At 37.1% G+C, this 23403-nt stretch overlaps 7 protein-coding genes across 7 annotated transcripts; 3 read left to right on the top strand and 4 right to left on the bottom strand. All coding sequences in view use genetic code 12, as the record gives it.

Moving 5' to 3' along the window:
- Positions 1-307: 307 nt before the first annotated feature.
- On the top strand, positions 308-1534 carry NTH1_2 (alpha,alpha-trehalase nth1; the record flags this gene model as incomplete). Its single annotated transcript, XM_001528096.1, has 1 exon — positions 308-1534. The coding sequence occupies one exon, from the start codon at positions 308-310 to the stop codon at positions 1532-1534; it is 1227 nt and encodes a 408-aa protein (XP_001528146.2).
- Positions 1535-1764: 230 nt separating this feature from the next.
- BPT1 (ATP-binding cassette bilirubin transporter bpt1) lies at positions 1765-6726 on the bottom strand (the record flags this gene model as incomplete). The annotated part of the gene is made up of 1 exon (XM_001528094.2): positions 1765-6726. The coding sequence occupies one exon, from the start codon at positions 6724-6726 to the stop codon at positions 1765-1767; it is 4962 nt and encodes a 1653-aa protein (XP_001528144.2).
- A 1388-nt stretch (positions 6727-8114) lies between these two features.
- PVL30_000639 (uncharacterized protein) lies at positions 8115-13100 on the bottom strand (the record flags this gene model as incomplete). Its single annotated transcript, XM_001528092.2, has 1 exon — positions 8115-13100. One exon carries the CDS (start codon positions 13098-13100, stop codon positions 8115-8117), a length of 4986 nt encoding a protein of 1661 aa, XP_001528142.2.
- A 2083-nt stretch (positions 13101-15183) lies between these two features.
- On the top strand, positions 15184-17100 carry PVL30_000638 (uncharacterized protein; the record flags this gene model as incomplete). The annotated part of the gene is made up of 1 exon (XM_001528091.1): positions 15184-17100. The coding sequence occupies one exon, from the start codon at positions 15184-15186 to the stop codon at positions 17098-17100; it is 1917 nt and encodes a 638-aa protein (XP_001528141.2).
- Positions 17101-17215: 115 nt separating this feature from the next.
- Positions 17216-18340, bottom strand: PVL30_000637 (uncharacterized protein; the record flags this gene model as incomplete). Its single annotated transcript, XM_001528090.1, has 1 exon — positions 17216-18340. The coding sequence occupies one exon, from the start codon at positions 18338-18340 to the stop codon at positions 17216-17218; it is 1125 nt and encodes a 374-aa protein (XP_001528140.2).
- Positions 18341-19968: 1628 nt separating this feature from the next.
- PVL30_000636 (uncharacterized protein) lies at positions 19969-22576 on the top strand (the record flags this gene model as incomplete). The annotated part of the gene is made up of 3 exons (XM_001528089.2): positions 19969-20639; positions 21205-21296; positions 21600-22576. The coding sequence occupies 3 exons, from the start codon at positions 19969-19971 to the stop codon at positions 22574-22576; spliced, it is 1740 nt and encodes a 579-aa protein (XP_001528139.2).
- Positions 22577-22726: 150 nt separating this feature from the next.
- On the bottom strand, positions 22727-23218 carry PVL30_000635 (uncharacterized protein; the record flags this gene model as incomplete). The annotated part of the gene is made up of 1 exon (XM_001528087.1): positions 22727-23218. One exon carries the CDS (start codon positions 23216-23218, stop codon positions 22727-22729), a length of 492 nt encoding a protein of 163 aa, XP_001528137.1.
- Positions 23219-23403: the final 185 nt, after the last annotated feature.

Below are 23403 nucleotides of genomic sequence, written 5' to 3'. Positions count from 1 at the left end.
TAAGAGAGAACGAGGATAGAGGGTGTAAGCGCAAAAAAATATATACAAATATATATATAAAGAAAAGCCAAAAAAACCAAAAAAAAAAACAAAATTGACCGGAAACGGCGAGACAGCCTTTGACTCACAAGAGATTCAGATTTTGTACCACATATAAAAATTCCTTGACAGAAATGCGAAATCCATGACTTTAGATCAACTAAAAAGAATAATTTAAACAATGAAATAGAACGACTCTTGTGAAAAAGTAGTTGTGGAGAAACCAAAAAACAAAGAAAAAAAAAAGCAAACAACCGGATGGAATATTATGCCGGGCAGAGCTGCATTAAGAAAGAGACCGGTTAACACATCAATTATATCTCCTGTCACATCCAGATCAACTAGAAGGAAAGTTACAGTTGAAAATGAGAAGCTGAATACATCAGAAGTAGTCCACACAACCAAATTGGACGCGTTTGTCTTTAAAGAAGATAATTCGACATTTATTGATGTCGACCAGAATCAAGAGCAAGAACAAGAGCCAAAACAAGAGCCAAAGCAAGAGCCCAAACCAGGCCCTACACTTGTCAAGATAGAGCACATAGCAGTTGAGATAGAAAAGGAAGGGCTAGATTCAGGTCTAAACCGAGACCTGGAACATATGACGACGCTGGCGTTGTCGCCGGCACACGAGCCAAATGTTTTTGTAAAAGCAGACCTTGAAGATGCGAATAGTCATAGTCCCACAAATTGGGTCAAAATTTATAACGAAGTAGTTGAATTACGCTCAAAATTTTTTGCACCGGTAGACCACCAAGGTTGTGAGTCCATGCCCAACACAATCACCCCAAACTTGAAGACAAAGGACCCCAAAAAATACAGATTTCAACTCCTAATATCCTTGATGCTTTCTTCTCAAACCAAAGATGAAGTCAACTACGATGCAATGGTTAAGTTGGAGAGAGGTTTACTGAGACATTTTCCCAAATTGGGATTCTGTCTTGAGTCAATGTCAAAACTTAGTCCTAATGAAATTGATGCATATATTGCCAAGGTAGGTTTTCATAATCGCAAAGCACAGTACATTCAAAAAGCATGTCAAATCCTTATCAATGATTTTAACGGCGATATACCAAAAACAATACAAGAAATTGTCAAACTTCCTGGTGTAGGTCCCAAGATGGGGTATTTGCTACTACAATGTGGTTGGGGCATTAATCTGGGAATTGGTGTTGATGTACATTTGCATCGACTAGCTGAAATGTGGCATTGGGTAACTCCCAAGGCAAGTACACCCGAGAAATGCCGATTAGAGCTAGAGAGCTGGCTACCAAAGAAATATTGGATTGACGTCAACCCTTTGATGGTGGGATTCGGTCAAGTTATATGTGTTCCCAGAGCTCCTAACTGTGATATATGTAGTTTGGGTCGGAAAGGTTTATGCAAGGCTGCCGATAAAAGATTGTTGAAGACTCCGATATCAGATGCAAGAAAGGTCAAGTTGATGAAGCAAAGAGCGGATTTGACAAATTTGATTGAAGAGTTCTCTGCGTAATTTGAGCTTTTTCAGAATAGAACAACAGCACGGTTGATTTACACATAATATATATATATATGCATATACATAGATATAGATATAGACATAAATGCATACCTACATATATAAATATAAGTATATATATATGTATATATATAAATATATAGTACTAAAATTTAATGTTATAATACTCTAAATTCAAATCAATGTTTTAATTTTTGCTGGTTTAATTAATACCTTTATGTTAGTTAATTGAGATAGCCACCTTCGCTTGCCAAAGAGTAAAAGATACTTTGTTTGTCCTTCAAGAGGTTTTGAGGAGTATCAAACTCTGCAACCTCACCCTTATCTAAAACCAAAATCTTATCGCTATCCATAATGGTGTCTATTCTGTGCGCAATAGTCAAGATGGTCTTGTCCTTAAACTGTTCCCTAATAGTCTCCTGAATGATCTTGTCCGTTTGAAAGTCAACTGCAGCCGTTGCCTCGTCAAGCACAAGAATCTTACTCGTCTCGTTTAGCAAGGCCCTAGCCAAACACAATAGCTGCTTCTGTCCTGCTGACAAATTGGCACCACCTTCTTCAATATGCGCATCCAAACCACGCTTCTTTGGCAACTCATCGGGATCTTCACTTTTTTCTTTTTCATCCTTTGTTGGATCAGTCTCCATGCTCTCAACATGTTCCTTCAAATGTGCCAACTCTAAAACCTTCCACAACTTCTCATCTGTATACTCTCCAAAAGGATCCAAATTCTCCCTCACTGATGCTCTAAATGTATGCGCCTCTTGTGGGATAATTGTCAAGTGGTGTCTAAGATCATAAAGACCAATTTCATTGACATTGACGCCATCAATTTCAATGTATCCGCCTGTAGCTTCGATGATCCTAAACAATGCCAATGTTAACGAAGATTTACCAGCACCAGTACGTCCAACTATACCAACTTTCTCTTTTGCGTCAATAGTCAACTCAATCTCTTTCAACACTGGATCCAAGTTGGCTCTATAGGCAGTACTGTACTTTTTAAACTTAACAATACCATTAGCTGGCCATTTGTCATCTGGTCTTTTACCTTCAATAATCATTGGTGCTTCAGATGGCAAGTTGCAATATTCAATTATTCTCTCTATAGCAACACCGCCAGATTGCATATCTGCCCAATATCTAACAATTGCATTCAAAATGTACATGACACTAAGAGAGTAAGTCATAACAAACCCTAATACACTTGGCAAGATTGGATGCTTACCGCCCAAGGTGACAACCGCCAAAAGGGCAGTAGCAAACATGATTGACGATGAGATAAATTGCAACCTCATGGATAACCATCTGTTACAATTTTGAGTTACAACACCGATGAGAGTTTTGTCGTCAACAAACTTTTTGCTTTTGTGAACAAACCTATCTCTCTGATGAAAAGCTTTGATAGTATCGACACCGTTAATAGATTCTTGAATGGTGGCCAACACGGGTGATTTGGCAACAGATTCCAACCTCTTCAATTCCCTAGCAGCAGGCACAAATCTTGTTCTAAAATAGTTGTAAACAACCAATAAGCCCAAAATGACAAAGAACATAGCTGGAAGCGAAATGAAAATGACACCAAATGTCACCAATGCATTCAATGCCGCAGTAACAAACCCAATTAACATCCATGGAAAATTCATATCGAGTCTGCCGATATCCTCAGTAAACCTGTTCAATATCCTTCCCACAGGAGTGGTGTCAAAAAACGACATTGGTGATCTCAAAACTGACTGGGCCATCTTGTCATGAAAATATGCAGACCCTTTAACTATACAATATCCCCAAATCACGAGAGCTGCCAAGTATGTCAATAACCCAGCAACAACCCCCAAAAGCGCATAAACACTCAAAAAAAATACAGGATTGACGGTTTTGTTCTCATCTCTATTGATTCCAGACCAGTAGCTCAACAAGTACTTTTCGGCAACAGTTATGAGCAAGGTGAGTAAAGTTCCAATAACGTAAAAGGAAAAGTATTTGTAATTGCAAGCAACAATATATTGTTTGAAAATATCCCAAGGAACAGTACCTTTTCGTGACTCCTCTTCAGTGTGACCAGTTTTTCTCACAACGGGAACTTGTCCGCCACCATCACCATCACCCCCTTCTTCTTCGTTATCGTCAACATCATTTTCATAAGTGTGATTATAAGAGACCAAAGATGCACGACGCAAAATTGACTGCCGTACTACTCCACGGTTTTCTTCTCCCATATAGTCTACTATTTCATCCACCAAATCCTGAGTGTTTAAAGCCTCAGCGGGATCCACAGATTTGTCTGGCGACAAAGCTAATTTATTGGTTTTGATTGGTACACCATCAATATCAATTGCAGTCTCTGAAGCCTTTCCATCATCTTTCTTTCTTCCATACTCCTTAATCAAAGCTGCTAAATCGCCGTCGGCTTTCATGACTTTGGCATAGTTTCCATGCTCGGCAATCTTACCGTCAACCAAAAGATAAATGTCATTGGCTTCATGTAACACTGGAACCGAATTTGTAGCCAAGATCTTTGTACGATCACCGATTATACCATCATCAGAAAGAACTTGCTTGATCAAAGCTTTTCCAACGTGTGCATCCACAGCAGACAAGACGTCATCTAATAGGTAAATATCTGCTCTCGCGTATACTGCTCTTGCTAAGGAAATACGTGCCTTTTGTCCACCACTCAAAGAAATACCCTTTTCACCAACCACAGTTTGATCGCCATCTGGTAATGTTTTGAAATCAGATACTAATTCGCAAGCGATTATTGTCTTGCGGTAAAACTCAGAGTCATATTTGTGGCCAAATAAGATATTCTCTTTAACTGTACCATTCAATATCCAAGGAGCTTGAGGACAATAAGCAATCGAACCATATGTTTTGACACTGGGTTGAGGCTGACTGTTTTCAGGATTATCTGAGTACTGAGGAATATCGATGGGAATGTCACCAAGGATGGCTCTAATCAATGTGGACTTACCACTACCAACTTTACCCACTATACATGTCAACTTGCTTTTTTTGGCAATAAAATTTATATCTTTCAATGCAATATTGTTTGTAGTACTCGAATTATCCTCCTGCACTTCACTTTCCTCATCTTTGAACTGGGACTTGTCGTCTGCATCCAAGCTATTATTCCAGATAAATGTAGAATCTTTGATAATGACAGATACTTCACTATTGTCACGAGCCTCTGGATCTCTAATAACATGACCATCTTGATCATCTGCAAGTTCATCTAAACAAAGCAAGTCACCAATACGGCCCATAGAGGTGCTGACTTCGATAATATCAACAATGAAATTAGGAATCAACAACATTGGCTCTGATAACAAGTCAAACAAGGCCAATGCTGGAAACACAATATCTGGGGTCAATGGAACACTGTAGAAATACGAATATGCAGCATAAGTCGAGCAACTGATGAAAAAAGGGATGCATGACCAAAAGAATTGAGCCAAAGCACTAACAATACCACACTGTTTGATATTGTACAACTCTCTGTCATTTCTTATATGACTTAACCGGGCCAACATTGGCTTTTCCCAAGAGTAGAATTTGATGCTCTTTGCCGAGTTTAAAATCTCAGTGGTCAAGCTAGTTCTGTCATCTTTATCTTTCATTTCTTGAATATAATACTTTGACATCGATGTATTTACTTTGGTGGCGATCGGAGTAACGATTGCCGCCGTCAAAACACCTGCCCAAGTAGCATTTCCAAACAATTTGTATAGGGAAACCAAGCAAACGCCAAGCCTCAATGGAGCAGCCATAAATTCACCAAGACTCCAACAGAACCAAAAAATTATATCAATGTCCATAGTTATGTGATTAATGACGTCCCCTGTAGGTTTGTTTTTTCGGGATTGAGGAGACAATCTCAAGGCTTTTTCGTAGATTATGGTAGTTAATGAGCTTTGGATCCCATACCCCATACTGTACTGTAGACTAAATGCTTGGTTGAATGTTATAAAATTTGCACAGGAAATAGTAAACATCAAAGCCGCCCAAAAGTATCCAATGATTATTGGTGGCTTTTCCAAACTGTAAAAGTATATTGTAAAGAATTGGATGAACTTCATCAAAACAAATGGTTGCAGGAAGTTGAGAGTCGTTTCCAAAACTTTCAATGCAAAATTGCCAAAAAATTGTGGAAGAAATGCCAAAAAAATTGCAGTAAACAAATTCGGTTTACTTTTCTCATCTTGGCGTTTCTTGGATGTTTTCTTACCTTTGAGTCTATTCCATATTTTCCAAAAAATACTAGGCTTTCTCAGTTTGGCCAATTCTTTTTCTTCATCCCAATATTTGATAACCTTTGCTTTGCTTTTATCGCAGGATAAATCTCCCAAGATTTCAGGTAATTCCTCAAACTTGACATCATTGGTTTCATAAATGTGATTGATCAATGGCTGTAAAAAGTAGAAAGTAATGTATGAAAAAAGATTTGTCTTCTCCATAAAAGGTACATTATCAGTTTCAAAACCTGGTGTATAGTAAGCAAGTTCCAAAATGAAGATCAGTAAGCTATTGACTAACAAAAAGATTTCCAATATGTACTCTGCACCACTCGATGAAGTTATAATCTTGTGTTTTGAGAATGTGTCTTGAATAAACACACCAAATATAAAGAAAGTATTGGTAATCCAAAATAACAAGGATGAGGCTACTGGTATCGGCGATTTTCTAAACTCCACCATGGCAAGTATTAAAGCCAATGTTGTCACTGCAGCCAAACTTGCAGTTACATGTAACTTGGTTAGGAGGAAAAGAGTGATTAGCACCACAATTTGAATTATTATTAAAAATACTTTAAACGTTTGAGTCAATGGTGTTGCCGTTTGTATTCGATTGTGCTTTTGGTTGGTAAATAACAATTTGACAAAACTTTTAGCCATAAAAATAGCAAAAAACCCATTTAGCAAGTAGCCAACAAAATATGCAAACTGTGGGTTAACGGCATTTTCGTGGTTTGAGTAAAGAGGATCAGGTATGTAACTTTTTAAATCATTAGCATTGACGCTAAATAAACTATCAACTCCGACAACAATGTCATCTTTGACGCTCAAATAATTGAATGTGTGTAGTAAGGAATATGGGTTTAGCAGCGATAATTGAAATGAATTGAACCCCGTGATGAGATGGTCACTCCAGGGGTTCCCACTTAACACAGAATTGTTTTTATCCATGTCTTGGACAATTAGTTTGATGCTTTTGTAGTCTTTGATTCAAGATGAGATAAGATACTAATAAAGAAACTAAAAAAAAGGGCAAAAGGAGAAGGAAATAAAAATGAAAATGAAAATGAAAAGAATTGAAGGATTGTAGCCTCTTTTTTTATACAAAATGAATAACTTAAAGCAAATAAACGAAAAAATAAAATTGAAAAAAAAAAATATATATATGTATTGAATTGGATGAAATATTAAAATAGTATTGTTCTTGCGATAAGGCGATAGCGGTGAAAAATTCGATAAAATAAAAAATAGAGAGAAAGAGAGAGAAACAAGAGTTTGAACTTGTTGTTTGTGTAATCTATACAGCACAGATTCCTAATCCCACGTAACTCCTTCTTCTTTTATGGTGACGGAACAGAACAACAACAACAACAACAACAACAACAAATATGAGTCAAGATACGGAAAAGTGTCCAGAATGGGAAACATTAACATTTCCTGAGAGTTACTATGTGTCAATTACGGTTTTTTTTTACTTGTTTAACAGGTGAAAACATGGCCCTTCAGCACCGTCATAAGCTGAAAATTGAGAAGATGAGGAGAATTTTCATACGCTCTTCTTTAACGATAGCTCTAGTTTGATCTTCTAATCACATAGCCATGCAAAATAGCAATACCTAAACAAAACCTAAACAAAGATAATTGAAGATTGAATGTTCCCTAGTATTCTCTCTCTCTTCTTTTTTTCATTTTTTTTTCATTATGACTTTTTACTTTATTCGATAATTATTAGTCTTTTGCAGTCTCTCTACTAAATGGTGTCAAAGTCAATTTGACTTTGTAAGAGCCATGCCACATTTCTCTCTTTTTTTATTTAATTTATTTTATTTATTTAATCCGTCTCGTGCCAATCTCTGTCCAATACATTTCTAGCCTTGATGAATTTATCTCCTTACAGATTAGCTTTCCCTCCTTAATGCAAGCGTGGGGGGGGGGGGGGGAGGAGGCGCGCGCGCCACAGAAGTAGACGGCATCAATACCACGTACAAAATATTTTATGTAAACAAGATGAGATAATAAATAATAAATAATAAATAATAAAAATAATATTGAAATGCAACAGGAATAGGAATAGGAACAGGAACAGGAACAGAAAAAGAAAAATTTCATTACCAATGCGGGTCTAGTTAACAATAGTTTTGACTACAGAAGCACGTCTATGACTCGATGTTTTTATCCTCTGCCCTCACCCATCTGCCCGTCAATATGAATTCCATTTTGGGATATAATTCCGTCAAGTTACGCAGAGGATTAATCAAGTCTTATGAGTCAGGATTAGATCAAAATAAAACAAATTATAAACACATGTATCTAAAACATTACTATTTGCTTTTAAAATACTACTTGAGATAGCCGCCTTCGCTTGCCAAAGAGTAAAAGATACTTTGTTTGTCCTTCAAGAGGTTTTGAGGAGTATCAAACTCTGCAACCTCACCCTTATCTAAAACCAAAATCTTATCGCTATCCATAATGGTGTCTATTCTGTGCGCAATAGTCAAGATGGTCTTGTCCTTAAACTGTTCCCTAATAGTCTCCTGAATGATCTTGTCCGTTTGAAAGTCAACTGCAGCCGTTGCCTCGTCAAGCACAAGAATCTTACTCGTCTCGTTTAGCAAGGCCCTAGCCAAACACAATAGCTGCTTCTGTCCTGCTGACAAATTGGCACCACCTTCTTCAATATGCGCATCCAAACCACGCTTCTTTGGCAACTCATCGGGATCTTCACTTTTTTCTTTTTCATCCTTTGTTGGATCAGTCTCCATGCTCTCAACATGTTCCTTCAAATGTGCCAACTCTAAAACCTTCCACAACTTCTCATCTGTATACTCTCCAAAAGGATCCAAATTCTCCCTCACTGATGCTCTAAATGTATGCGCCTCTTGTGGGATAATTGTCAAGTGGTGTCTAAGATCATAAAGACCAATTTCATTGACATTGACGCCATCAATTTCAATGTATCCGCCTGTAGCTTCGATGATCCTAAACAATGCCAATGTTAACGAAGATTTACCAGCACCAGTACGTCCAACTATACCAACTTTCTCTTTTGCCTCAATCTTGAGATTGATCTGCTTCAACACTGGAGTTAGATATTCTCTATATGCAGTGCTATAGTCCTTGAACTCAACAACACCCTGAGCAGGCCACTCCGCATTTGGTCTTTTACCTTCAATAATCATTGCACCTTCAGAAGGTAAGTCACAGTACTCAATAATCCTTTCCAAAGCAACACCATTTGCTTGAACCATACCCCACGACCTGATCAAACCCGACAACATATAGGCAACATTCAAGGCAAATGTCATAAGGAAACCAAGCAAGGCAGCATCAATAGGATTCTTGGTATTTAGTGTCCAAACTGCAAACAATGCAGTAGCAAACAATATTAGAGATGAGATAGACTGCAATCTCATTGAAAGCCACCTGTCAACATCAACACTAACTATATTGACCAAAGTCCTTTCATCAATGTACTTTTTGCACTTGTGAATAAACCGTTCTTTCTGTTGAAATGCCTTGATGGTATCAACCCCAGCCAACGTCTCCTGGATAATCGCCAACACGGGTGAATTGGCCGTGGATTGTAACCTCTTTAATTCCCTCGAAGTTGGAATGTACCGCACTCGATAATAGTTATAAACCACTGAGAACAAGACTATAATGACCAACATCATCGGCAAAGTCAGAACAATCACCAAGAATGTCACTATTGCACTGATAAAAGTTTGAATAAACTGAATCATGGTGAATGGTAACATCATATCTGTCTTGTCAATATCCTGTGTGAATCTGTTCAATATTCTACCAACAGGTGTGGTCTCAATAAACGACATAGGAGAGCGCAATATTGCTTTTGCCATCTCATTATGAAAGTATGCAGCACCTTTAATAATGCAATACGACCAAAGGATATAGTAACCAATATAAATAACGACACCAGCCATTGCACCAGTAGCAAAATAGAGTCCCAAATAAAAACCAGGAGCTACTGTTGCATTATTCTCTTTGTTCAAATTTGACCAATATTTCAAAATATACGATTCAAGAACATTTAATACCGAGTTTGCCAAAATACACACTACGAACACAAGGAATAATTTGTAGTTACATTCCTTGGCGTAGCGCACAAATGTTTTGAGAGGAACAGCACCCTTTTCTCTCTCTTCTTCATCGAGTGGTGTCTTTCGCACTGACTTGGAAACGTTGGCTCCCTGACGTTGACCTTGAGGTTGGCCAGCGTCATTGTCAATATCTGTATTGGCAAAAATTTCATTATCTTCATCTTCATCAACATCATCATCATCATATACGTGATCAAATGAAGTAACACTTGCTCGACGTAAGCTTCTAACACCGGGACCTGAAGGTTCCAAAGGAGTATCAGCAATTTCAAGTAAATTGTGTTCTGCTTGGGCTTCGTCAACCACGTCGTGCCTTTGACTCCAGGACTCTTCTGCCTCAATTTGCAGATCGCTTTTTGTATCAGATTCATTATTATTCCCAGCTTTCTTTCCAAATTCCTCAACTAGTTTCGCCAATTCACCGTTATTTTTGACAACTGAATCATAATCACCATGCTCTATAATGGATCCATTTGACAAAAGAAAAATGTCACTAGCCATATGCAAAACTGGTACAGAGTTTGTTGCCAAAATCTTAGTACGGTTCCCAATAATACCTTGCGGTGACAAAACTTCTCTCATCAATGCCTTGCCCACATGGGCATCGACTGCCGAAAGAACATCATCCAACAAATAAATATCCGCTCTCGCGTATACTGCTCTTGCTAAAGAAATACGTGCCTTTTGTCCACCACTCAAAGAAATACCCTTTTCACCAACAAGAGTTTTATCACCTAATTCCAAAGATTGGAAATCGGCAACTAGTTGACATGCAACTATTGTCTTGCGGTAAAACTCAGAGTCATATTTGTGGCCAAATAAGATATTGTCTTTGATGGTGCCATTCAATATCCAAGGAGCTTGAGGACAATAAGCAATATTGCCAAAAGTCTCAATTAAAGGTAATGAGCTAGAACTATTTGGATCATCTGAGTATCGAGACTCGGTCTTAATAGGTACATCACCCAAGATTGCATCCAATAAAGTGGATTTACCACTTCCAACTCTACCAACAATACAAGTCAATTTCCCCCTGATTGCATAGAAATTTACGTTTTTCAATGCAAAGTTCTCGCCATTCTCATTATCTTGTTGTTGCATTTCACTTTCCTCATCCTTATACTCTTCCTTGGTATTATTATCATCCCAAACGAAATCAGCATTTTTAATCAACACAGAATATTTACCACCATTGGAAACATCGCGTCTTTGTATTTTTCCATTCTGATTGGGACTTATTTCTTCCAAAGTGAGTAATTCTGTTAATCTTCCAAGTGATACGGCAACTTCAAGAACATTTATTATAAAGTGAGGGATAAACATCATTGGTTCCATTAATAGTCCAAATAATGTCAATGCAGGAAAAACAATCTCAGGTGTCAACGGAAGACCGTAAAGCCAAGTGACACCAGCAAAACAAGCACAACTAATAATAAATGGGACACATGACCACAAAAATTGAGCAAGAGCAACAACAACACCAATCTTTTTCATGTTTTGCAACTCTCTATCATTTCTGATATGGTTCAATCTTTTTAACATAGGAGTTTCCCACGAATATAGCTTGATGCTTTTTGCCAGGTTAACAATTTCCTTAATCAATGAAGTTCTATCATCTTTATCCTTCATCAATTGCTTATAACTAGACATCACCGTTGTATTGACCAAAGTAATTAGAGGCACCGAGATAAGGGCAGCACCCAAGCCAAAAAAAGATGCAAATCCAAAAAACCTGTACAATGCAACAAGACAGATAACAAGCTTAATGGGGCTTGATGCGTACTCACCCAAACTCATTGTAAAACCATTAATGCGCCCAATATCAACAGATAACGAGTTTATAATATCACCTGTTGGTTTTTTCTTTTTCGATGCTGGTGAAAGCTTGAGTGCTTTTTCATAAATCAATACAGTTAGTGAGCTTCTTATAGCATACGCTAAGTTGTTTTGCAAAATGATTGCTTGATTGTATACTATGAAATCAACCGTAGCAACGATAAACATCAAGACAGCCCAGAAATAACCAACAATTATTGGAGGGTGATTTTGACTATCAGTTGAAAGATATTTAGCAAAAAACTCAATTAGTTCTTTGAGAATAAATGGCTGGGCAAAAGTAAGCGCAATGTTTGCAAAGCTAAACAATAGGTTTCCCCAGATGTAGGAAATGTTTGTTTTGTAAATTGAGCTAAACAAACTTGGCGTGTTGGCATACTTCTTGCGAGTAACAATCAGCCAGATTTTAGCAAACAAATGGTTCTTAACGTTTAATTCATACTCCCAGTTCTTCTTCAAAGCCAATGTAGAATTATCGCATTTGAGGTTCCCCAAGACATCCGGCAACTCTGCCATAGACAAATCATCAGTCTTGTACACTTTATCAATAACGGGTTGAATAAACCTGAACGTAAAATAAGATATAACGTCAACCTCCTTTTGTTTATTGCTTTTGTAATCATTATCAGCAATATTATTGCCGTCATCACTATATCCACCCCTGTTTTCAATCTCAAACCCAGGTTTATAGTAAAAAGCATTTAAAACAAATAAAATTAAACTGTTTAACATAACAATGGTTTCAATACCCAATTCGACTGATGTGGTTGCGATTATCTTGTGTTTTGAAGAGATGTCTTGGACAATAATCACAAAAAAGACGACAAAAGTTGTAATCCAGTAAAGTATTCCCGATGCCAAAGCAATTGGAGATGTCCTATATTGATAAATTTGTAAAAATCCCACAGTAATTGTAACAGCAATACTTGATAGCATAAATTCCTTTTTAGTGAATGCATAAAGAATAATATCCAATACCAATTGATCAAGAACTAAGAAACAAGTAGCAATTTGCACCCAAGTAGTTTTGGTATGAACTTCATTAGAAGAATTAGCTTTTTTCCTCTTTGCCAAAAGCTGAATGCTTTGTATCATACTAAAGGTTAGGAATATATAGTTTATAACCTCACCCACTAACCTCACCCATTTTGGGTTCAATGCGTTGCCATGTGGCGAGTAAAGAAATGGCGGAAGCTTCTTAGGAATTGATATCGACGTAGCATCAATGGAATCCTGCGTATGGTTCAAGACGTCGTACTTGAAATGGTGCAACAAGCTAACAGAACTGAATACAGCCCACATAATGTTAGCACCAAAGCTATTTACTTTTGTAAAAGCAAAGCCAGAAATATCCTGTAAAACTTGCATTATTCGTTTAATTCTTTATACCACCAGTGTAACACAGTCAGCAATAATACTTCAAATAAGGTAAAAAAAAAAAGAAAGGAAAAAGGAACTGTGATAATGATAATAAAATAATAATAAAATAAAATAAAAAGGGAAAACAAAAGATGGGGATAAAATAATGATCCAGAATGAAGATTTATTCAGAAATATGGAAGGATAAAGAACAGAATGAGTAAAGTTGTCCAGAAAAAAAAAAGGAGGCCCCGGTTTGTTATATATTACTAAACTTTGGCCCGTTGGATTCTTTTCTATCCCGTTTTCGTCTTTAATTCGTAGGGCGGAGGTTTTGGAGCTTTGCCTTCTTGATGGGGTTTTTGCCTTTTTTTTTTTTTGCGGCTTCGAAACGATTGAACAATTTGCGCTTCTGGTGAATTGATTATTCTATGGAATTAATATGTCAATGCAAATGTAGTGCGAGACACATCTTACCTTTACCTCCGTCTTTTCCTCGCGTATGTATTTTCCTGGTGTAGATTATGGAAAAGTGGGCTTAATTGGTTTGGAGAATTTTATGATTGAAACAAAATAAAGTCAAAAAGTCAAAAAGACAAAGAGGAGGAAAAGAAATTGAGTGGTGAAAAAAAAAACCGAACCATTGCTTTGATACAATTTTTCAATACAACAATTAAGGATCAACCATGTTGAACAATAAATATTCGTGAAATGGAGGAAGAGAAAAAAAAAAAGAAAGAAATAAAAAACAGAAAATGAAGGAAGAGAAGGGTAATGAATGGGAGGAGAGAAGAACATAAAGAGTAAAAACAATGAATCATGAGCCTTATCATAACATGGTTCGTGAATATAAATTTGCAGGACTACATACTGTACTAATAATTCGTATCTGGCTTGAATAACTACAGATCAATTAGTTCGCCTTATGATAATGTTGAAAACACCAGAGTATTCATCATTAGATGATCACATCTTTCTTACTAATCTAACCGATGATTTGGTTTAAACATTTACCATCAAGAAAACAATTTTTTTTGGTGCCATCTCCTTTAAAGAAAGCTTTAGTCAGTCTGTCAGTCTGTCAGTCAGTCAGTCTGTCAGTCTGTCAGTCTGTCTGTCAGTCAGTCAGTCAGTCAGTCTGTCTGTCTGTCAGTCAGTCAGTTATCTTAAAACAATATATTCCTTTCGTCTGCCATTTTTATGCAAATATTTACTACCATCCAATTGTCATTTAAACCGTTGAGCTGGTTAATCTTGTGGAACCAATTCAGTAATGTTTCTTTTTAGTCCTTGTTTTCTTAGCAAAACATTGCCTATAGAAGTCATCGCTACTAAGGACTTCAAAGTTTTTTATGGCATGTGTTGGAGATACAATACTTTACTAATATACGCCAAATGCCGAAGGAGAGGGAGAAGGTGTGCAAGGAAACAAGAGAAAAGAAGAGAGCGGAGAATTCATGTTGAGGTAAGCTTAAAAGGTTTTGGCTAAGTTAACGTTTGATTGAATTTTATTTCATTCAATACTGATGGTGTCGACTCTCTAGATGTAACATTCTTTATGATCAAAGAGTATGCTAAGGTCTTATACTAGCTGGACAAATGTGAATAGGTCGGTTGGAACTCAATTCCGATTTATAAAGCCTCCGCATATAAGTTTTCGCGTTAAAAGACGCGTTTTTGTGGCACGTAAATTTATCATTTCCTTTCTTCTTCTTCTTCTTCTTCTTTCTCTCTCTCTATCAGTTTTTCTTTCCCCCTCTCCCTACTTAGCTCGCATGTTTACAAGTCTCCAGTACGCCCTTACATAGTTAGCTTCACCGGAAAGCATCTCGTATTGATTGGTCCAAAAATCATCAATTTCCATCTCCAAAAAAAAGTAGGAAAAAGCATAAAAAAAAAGAAAAGAATTTCATTACTTTGCATTGACACTGGATTGATACCCATTTACAAAGCTTCATCGGACATACTTGTTTTTGGACAGTTCCTGTTCTTCATCCTCCATCATTTTACCACAATCCGTTAATTGTAACCAATTGACCATCAGCAATTGGCAATACTCAATAGTCATTTGATTTTATGTATCCTCTAAAACATGGATGATAATCAAAAGTATTTGCTACCGTTTGCGTTTAGCAAAGCATCGTCTTTTAATGACCACAATAGTCTCAATACAACCCCAAGGCATAGATCGGAAATTGACGAAAATGCTAGCAGCTTTTACCACACACGCAATACATCAGAATTAAATCTGCTGACTGTGAAAAGACCAAGGCCCAAATTGAAAACCAACCCGCCATCACTTAAACGGCGAATGGGTGAGAGTTTTAATGACAAGGACGATGTGAAAAAATTGGATTTTGGTAATAGACAATATTTTGAGACCCAACCTAGATCAAGGTGCCGAGAAAATGATTTTTACGAGAGAGGCAACAACAACAGCAAGGTCGAAATAGAAGACGAAGGAGGCGAAGAAGGAGTGGGAGTTGACAATGACAATGACAACGATGATGATGAAGAGGAAAAAGAAGAGGAAGAGGAAGAAGAAGAAGAAGAGGAAGAAGAGGAAGAACCTACAATGATTGATTCATCTGAGCGCGAACCGAACCCAATATTGCCTCCTAGCAGCCCTCCCAACGATAATGATTACAGCAGCCCCAACCCGGCTCCATTGATGTCTGAATTTGATTTTTGGACAAATCCAACCACAAGTTTTCAAGTACCCAAATCTCCAAAACAACAACATCAACAACAACGACAACATGCAACGGAACTGAAAACTTCTCCTCATAAGCCAATTAGCTCGGATGCTGATTTTGGAATTGATAGATTCAACAGATTTAGAGGCAGTTTCAATGAAGTGAAGTCAAAAAATAAGAACCAAAATTCTTTTTCAACCACAAGTGATGCTGGACGTGATAAAAAAGCAGGGCCAGGAAAAAGAAAGGGGATTGAAAAAAATGCCAAAAACTTTTTTGGAGCAGCAGAAGAAGAAAATGTTGATGATAAGGATGAGGATGATGAGGATGATAATACGGATGATGAAGCAACTAGAATAGCTCGAACAAGAGCATTTAACAGAGCGAGAGATATACTTCTTGATGCTTTCGAAAATGCACAAACAGTGATAGATTTAAACTCTATGGGGTTGGACCAAGTCCCCGATGAAATCAAAGATTTGAACAATTTGGTCATCATTCCAGGGCTCACTACCGGATTCAATTCTTTGGTTGAATCTCAGTACCAGCTATACCTCACTAATAATAGTATCTACGATCTTGCTCCTTCGTTATTCAAATTTACCAAATTGCAGGTGTTGTCATTAAGGCAAAATAAACTCACCTCTATCCCGCCACTTATTGCCAATCTAGCAAATCTAAGTGACTTGTCAATCAGTTCAAATAGAATTGAATTTCTACCCAGCCAAGTGTTAAACCTACCCAAATTAAAAAATCTCACTACGGGACCTAACCCATTTATCAAAGTACCTGAGGATGCCATAATAATTCCAAAAAAAGAAAACAATGATGATTCATTTTTGTCAGTTCTGACACTGCATACGCTGTATTTGCTGCCACTGTCACACCTGCAAGAACTGCAACTGCAACTGCAACCGCAACAGCAGTTTGCCCCATCACTGTGCGCTGCGAAAGCTCAAATAAGAGCAAGAACCACAATTAAATACTTGACCACGAAAACTAGAAAGGTAGTTTCTCTCCGATCATTGTGTCTCAATGTTATAGCCAAGTACGATGTTTCATACCAAGAAACACAAATATGGAAGAAATCTACTCCCAAAATATTTCATAGTACTATTGCAAAAGCTATTAGAAAAGGTAAGTTTATGGACAAGTGCAACGAGTGTGACTTGATAGTTGTTGAGCCAATGGCAGAAGTTATGGAATGGTGGGATATACTACAGAATAAAAATGTCCCAATTCGACGACAGTTTTGCTCTGACCATTGTGTTCAAAAGTACTTACTAAATAAAGAAGAAGCTAGTAATTTCTAAATTAACTATCTAGAATAACTTGAGTATGATTGAATAGCTAACAAGATGCATAGATATAACGGTAACTAACCGGGCTGATGCGTAAAACGCATTTTATGTAGCCAATTTTTTCTATTTAAAAGACGTAGTTTGATGGGAAATATCCTACTTTACCTTTAACCTCACCTTTCCACCAGTTATCGTTATCTTTTGCTATTATTTTTATGGTATCATTTCTTTTGAATGTTAGGTCATCGTCTTGTAATCCATCATAGTCATACAATGCAATGCATGACCACGATGCATTTGTCTGAGTACAAACAGTGTGGCCATCTTTTTGCATTGGTGTAAATAATTTCAACCCCCTAACCTCTGCATCAAGCTCCACTTGCTTAGTTTCACTGTCTCGCAACAACTTTTCCATTGGTACATCCTTGTATGGAATATTGTTCAATTTTATAATCCAACTGTAACAATAGTTTAAATGAAGAAGATACAAATCCGTTGTGGCATAGCTGATGATTGGTTTTATAAGCAGTATCAAACTGGGAAGTTCCTTCTTTAACAACGCATTATAATAGTTGTATTTCTTCTTTGCATCAAATAGTTTTCTCCCTATTGCAAAAATATGACTAGTCTCTCTGGAGCTAAGTTGGTCAGCACCACCAATGTTTGATTGCTTTTCCGCAAGCGTCTTGTGTTCATTAGACAATTTGTCACAATCTAAAGCCGCGTAACGGCGCTCGCGTATCATCTTAAACACTTGTTTCAAAATTTGGTTGTTCAAGAGTTCCAATTGTTTCAAGGTACCGTTGTTCAAATACACGATTTCGGATTCTATACTAATTGCTTGAACCAGTTGTTTGTACTTGACCATATTTGCCCATTTGTCATAAGTGTCGCCAAAGATTGGAACATTGCTATGAGCATTGCTACAAGGGTCGATTGTATCATGGAAACATTTGCTCACAGCAATAGCATTTTGAATGGTATCCACCATGCTCGAAGTGAATTGTTTAGTTTGCTCAATGAGTTTCTTTAATGAAACACTTTGACTCTTAAGGATGTTTTCTAGCTTATCAAAATCTTCATCTACTGTGTATGAAACGCCGGCATATTTGATTTTCAGTTTGAGGTATTGAGGTGTGTGCTTGATAGCTTTCCAGTCCACCTGGTGACAATTTGGTTTAGTAACTACATCGCCAACAGATTTCCATTTCTTACAGACTTGATTAGTCAATTTGGTGAGTTCGCTGTTCATTTGTGTAGCCTTTGAACAAGTTACTATCCCTCCATGGAAATATCAAAAAAAAAGTATACACACATATATATTACATTAAATATAATATGATACAAAATTAAATTGAGTTCGATTGAGAGGCGGCAAAAGTTTGCGTCTCTTTTGTCTTTATTTTATTTTTTATTTTTTTTGCAACCAAATTGTGTAGTTTAAATTTTTCCTCTCCCCTCTTTTTTTTCCCTTTTTTTTTGGGGGGTGTCGCATAGCACTGTCACAAGTAACAAGTGTACGACTGCTGAGCATCGGTTCGAGCTGGTAGCTCACCGATACCAGCGGTTTGAGTTCGTGACTTGATAGGCTATATTCCAACTAAGTGTAATTGTCAATGATCGCACCTATAAAGGTCTCAATGCTCATAAGTTAAGAGAGTAAATTGTCTCATACAAAGTCACTAGTAAGGAGAATCGTGAGAGTATACACTCTGCACGTTCACCTAGTGATTTGTGTTCAATGTAGTTGACCGTCTAAATTATGTATTTAACCGATATTTCTATATAATAGTGATAAGTTAATTTTACCACTTCTCGTTCCTATTTATATAAACTCATCTTGTTTGAAGTTTCAAGTTTCCTATGTCGTGCAATATTTTCCAAATATTCACTTAGTGGAAACGAGGGCACAGAGCGTCCAGTGTGTGTCGCACTGTGACAGGGGGGTTTCCTCGAAAACTGATCAGTAATAAAAAAAATTGAAGTTTTTGTTGAAATGACTAACGGTATACAAAACTATTGATAATGTCAACATTTTCATTTTGCATAATTATCTACCTGATTCAGTTGTGACGTTACACGTAAGGATCAAGGAAGGCTTTCATAATCTCTCAACTTTTTCACATTGGCCAGGATAAGTTGATAATGTGTAACTTCAATATATACAGGTTTAAAAAAACCATCAAGACATTTTTTTTTAGATACAACCCTATAGAAATTGTAAGCCATGTTCTTAGATACACAATTAAGCCAATATTCTAGGAGGTGTTTAGTCCACCTGCTCGTTGATTTGTACATAATGAATACACTGATGAAAAGCATGTGTTTATGCCCAGTAATCTAGCAGCAAGAGCAACTTATTCATATGTTTAATTATAGCACACAGTACTCCGACAACGATTAGGTAAAGTTTTGTTTTGAAACATTGTTGCTTACAAAAAAAAAAGAAGGATGAGTCACTTGTTGAACAAATTTCGTTGCTAATTATTCTCCGTTTTGCTTCATGTGTGTTTGTTTATTTGTTTCTTGTTTGTTTGATTGATTTTCGCCACTGGCCCGAATTACTGGTTGGACGAAGTATAAAGCGAGACAACGTAGAAGAGACAAAAGAGGGAAAAAAAATTGAAATGAGAAGAAACGACAAATAGTATTGAGATTTTGCGTCTTCAAGGTCAAGATACACTAAATCAATTTGGCAAAAAAAAAAAATAGGATATGAATAGAATAAAAAAATAAATGATTGGGAAGGTTAATGGCAGTTTAGTGGCTAATTAGTGAGCAGTCACCATCAATTAAAACATCAGCATCACATGCGGCCCAATTTATTAAGAGTGGCAATACAGATACCATAAAATTCAGATTTCATTCAAAATATATAACATGCTGGGATTCCCACCAAATACTACTGCTTTTTCTTTATTTGCTGACTTATTTCGCAGCACTATTGCATTGTACCTGACCATGAGGAAAATACCTTCATTTGCTAACGATACCAAATACATTTTCATTGCATCTATAGGCAATCCTGAGCCTAGTTATGCAGGAACAAGGCATAACGTAGGGCATCGAGTCATGGACCATATAACAAATAACTATTGGAAGGACCATGTTTATAAGCAAGGACCATTTTATTTGTCGACCAAATATCCCAATATTGTACTTTTCAAATCGGACTCTACATTTATGAATATACAGGGGAGGGTTATCCAAAAACATTTTAATCAGCACCCGAAAGGGTCTCAAATGTTGGTCCTTCATGATGAATTGGAAAGACCATTGGGTAAGTTTCAGCTACGACAAGCTGGTACTAGTTCAAGAGGCCATAATGGACTCAAGTCTATTGATGGATTTTGCAAGAGTTACCAAAAATTGGGAATAGGAATAGGCAAGCCTACTAGCGGCTCTGTTTCAGATTATGTTTTGAAAAAATTTGACAGCCAAATTGAAATTGAGGAACTTGATTTGAAAGTGATACCAAAAGTAATAAAAAAGTTAGAAGAAGTTATTGAAGTAAACTTGCAAAGTCAAGTACAAGTGAATAACTTGCTGCCGTGAAACAAAATTAACAAGATCCATATTCAGCTAAAGCAAAAAAAAAAGTTGTTGCTAAAAACATATAATTCTATATGCACAAAAAAGAAACACCCCTCCATCTTTACAGTTTTGCCCTCTTGCTCCGTTGCACCTTTTGAATTTTTTTTCCAATTCCATTTTCAATACTCTTTTCTTCTTTTCTTTTTTGCCTTCTTCTTCTTTTTTGATCCATGACGGCTACTCTTTTTGCTTAACTAATTCTAGAAGCAGTTGCTTGCACTACATAATTCAAACGTAAATAGATGATGCTTTTTCCCTAAACTTTCAACTCTTCCAATTCGTTCACATTTGTACTCTAAAGCTCCCGTTTTCGCGCTTTCCAGTACTTAGAATTGGTTTCATATTCTTATTCCATTTCTTCTGCGGCTGCTATTTCTCCGCAATAATATAAATTACTAAAGTGATCACAAGAACCCACGCACTTTCTTGGCTACTGATTACCAAACAGTATCAAACTACAAGTTTAACCCTTTTGTTGTTAACCCGCACACAAGCACAAAAATTACACCTTTAACTCACAAGCTATTTCAACAGTTTACCTGAATGTGTTGGTCAAATGGAATTTAGTATCGATTTGGTTGCCGAAAGGTCTGTTCTTCGAGAATCAATTAAAGGTATGTACTATAATAGCTGTTCGGAAAGCTGAGTGTCCGATATTTGTGCCAAAACAACTGTGATACACCACGTTGCATATCAACAAAGGGTCGATGTCTGCTATTCATGAATAGCTCCGCGATAAACAGGGTACGAAGTAATATAAAGTGGATGGTTTCAATAAACAGATATATATATATCTATATATATATATATAAACATAGGGGCGTGTTTTCGTATCTATTTTGCAGTTGCAGGCAATCAAATAAATGTTATTTTGAAGGGCATTCTTTATTAAAATTAAAATGTACTAACTATATTAGGTATTTTGTGGACAATATTCTTTCATAGATTGTTTGGGCCTATTGAGCCATGCACCACTGAGTTTCTCAACATCACATATCCACAAGCTAAGAATCTACCGGATTTGGAGTCTTTAATGGATGAAACAATTGGTAAGTATATACGAGTGGTGATTGGTGATGTTGATCGCAAAACACTACCGATTAAAGGAATTATAAAGATTGAATTTTTGAGAGTTACCAGTAGTTTATTAGGAAGAGGAACAAGAAACTATAATAGTGGTAGTAATTATGGTGGCGAAGGTGGCGGAGGTGGTGGAGATGGTAGATTCAGTCTTAGAGGAACTACAAAGGGTGGTGTAGTTGGCGAAGGAAATCAAGTTGGATCCGGTGCCACAACTGGTGGCCGGAGTCAATTGCAAACTATCAAGAGAAAAAGCAGTGGATGGTTTGGAAGTCGAAGTCGAAGTGGCAGTACTGGTGGTGCTAGTGGTGATCACAATGAAATACGATCTACTGGCCAAAAAGATGATAGAGAAGGTGGTCTTAGTGTATGGGAAACGTGGACTCTAAACATTGAATGCTTGCCCATTGAGGAACGACAAAGTATTACTGGTGGTGTTGGTAGAGGCGGTAGTAGTAGTAATAGTAGTGGTACTAGCACAGGCGCGGGCGCAAAAGCAAATTCCACCGGAAGCCAGAATAGTGATAAACCAAGGCGAAGGAGGACCAGCACGGAATACTCTAGAGCCGTTGAGTTGTCTATGAAGAGTTTTGAGGAATGTCTTTTGAAGATATACGATATTGTTGATCGCGAGAAAGATCATATCCCACCGATAACTACACTTGACACTGCGCCATTTCCCTATAAGATCGAGATTGTACTGACCGAAAATAGTTCGCAGCAGCAGCAGCAGCAACAAGAACAACAACAACAACAACAACAGGGTGGTGTTGATGAAGGGTGGGGCACATATATTAAAAAGATACTAGACTAAAATATATCTATATTGCCCATGGTTGATGCATACATAATGGATTTGGTACATTTGTTTACTTCGCCATATACATAGCGGTTATTATCCATAGCTCGGTTTTAAATATTGATTATATATAGAAAGAAAAAAAAAAAAGCTTTGATGTTCATTCTACAAGTTTGCTGATAATAATCCTTCTTCTCCTCTTACCAAGATACACTCGTCCTCTTCGATAACTTTATCGAATTCGCCCAACTCCTCGGCGATATCCAAGACTTCTTGGTCATAGCTGCCAGGCTGAAACCACAACCCTTTAATAACATTCTTATATCCTTCTGTCTTACCGATTTCTCTCAATGTTGCTGCAGTGATTGGTGGTGGCGTCAAAAATGATACACTCAAACCATCAACTTTGCTCAAGTCATGCCCGTCAACCTTTGTCTGCTTGGCAATAGCCTCAATCAATGTGGTGACATTGGACACCACGGGTTTCCCCAAGATTTGAGATTCTTTAGGGTTAATGGGGACCACGGGAAGATTGTGCACAATGTACCAATTGAGGATTTTGTAGCCGAATTTCGAAGGGTTGTTCGATGCTCCTGCAACAGCGTATTGTCTGTTCTTGCTAAAGAAAGATTTGATTTTAGTCTTGATTGATGACATTTTTAGTATTTCAAGATGGATAGTGCTAAAAGTATTTACGTTGGATTATGGGGTAGAGGATGATGATGTGGGGGATAGGGATAATGATTAATTTTTTGATCCTTTTGTTTTATAGAAAAGAGAAATGGAGCAAAGAACAAGTACAGCTTGGTGATCTATAAAATGACAAATTGTGGAGGCTAGAT

This window comes from Lodderomyces elongisporus, chromosome 1, assembly GCF_030384665.1.
Source record: "Lodderomyces elongisporus chromosome 1, complete sequence".
NCBI lineage: Eukaryota > Fungi > Ascomycota > Pichiomycetes > Serinales > Debaryomycetaceae > Lodderomyces > Lodderomyces elongisporus.
The sequence above is the reverse complement of the archived record's forward strand: the minus strand, read 5'-3'. Positions and strand labels throughout refer to the sequence as shown.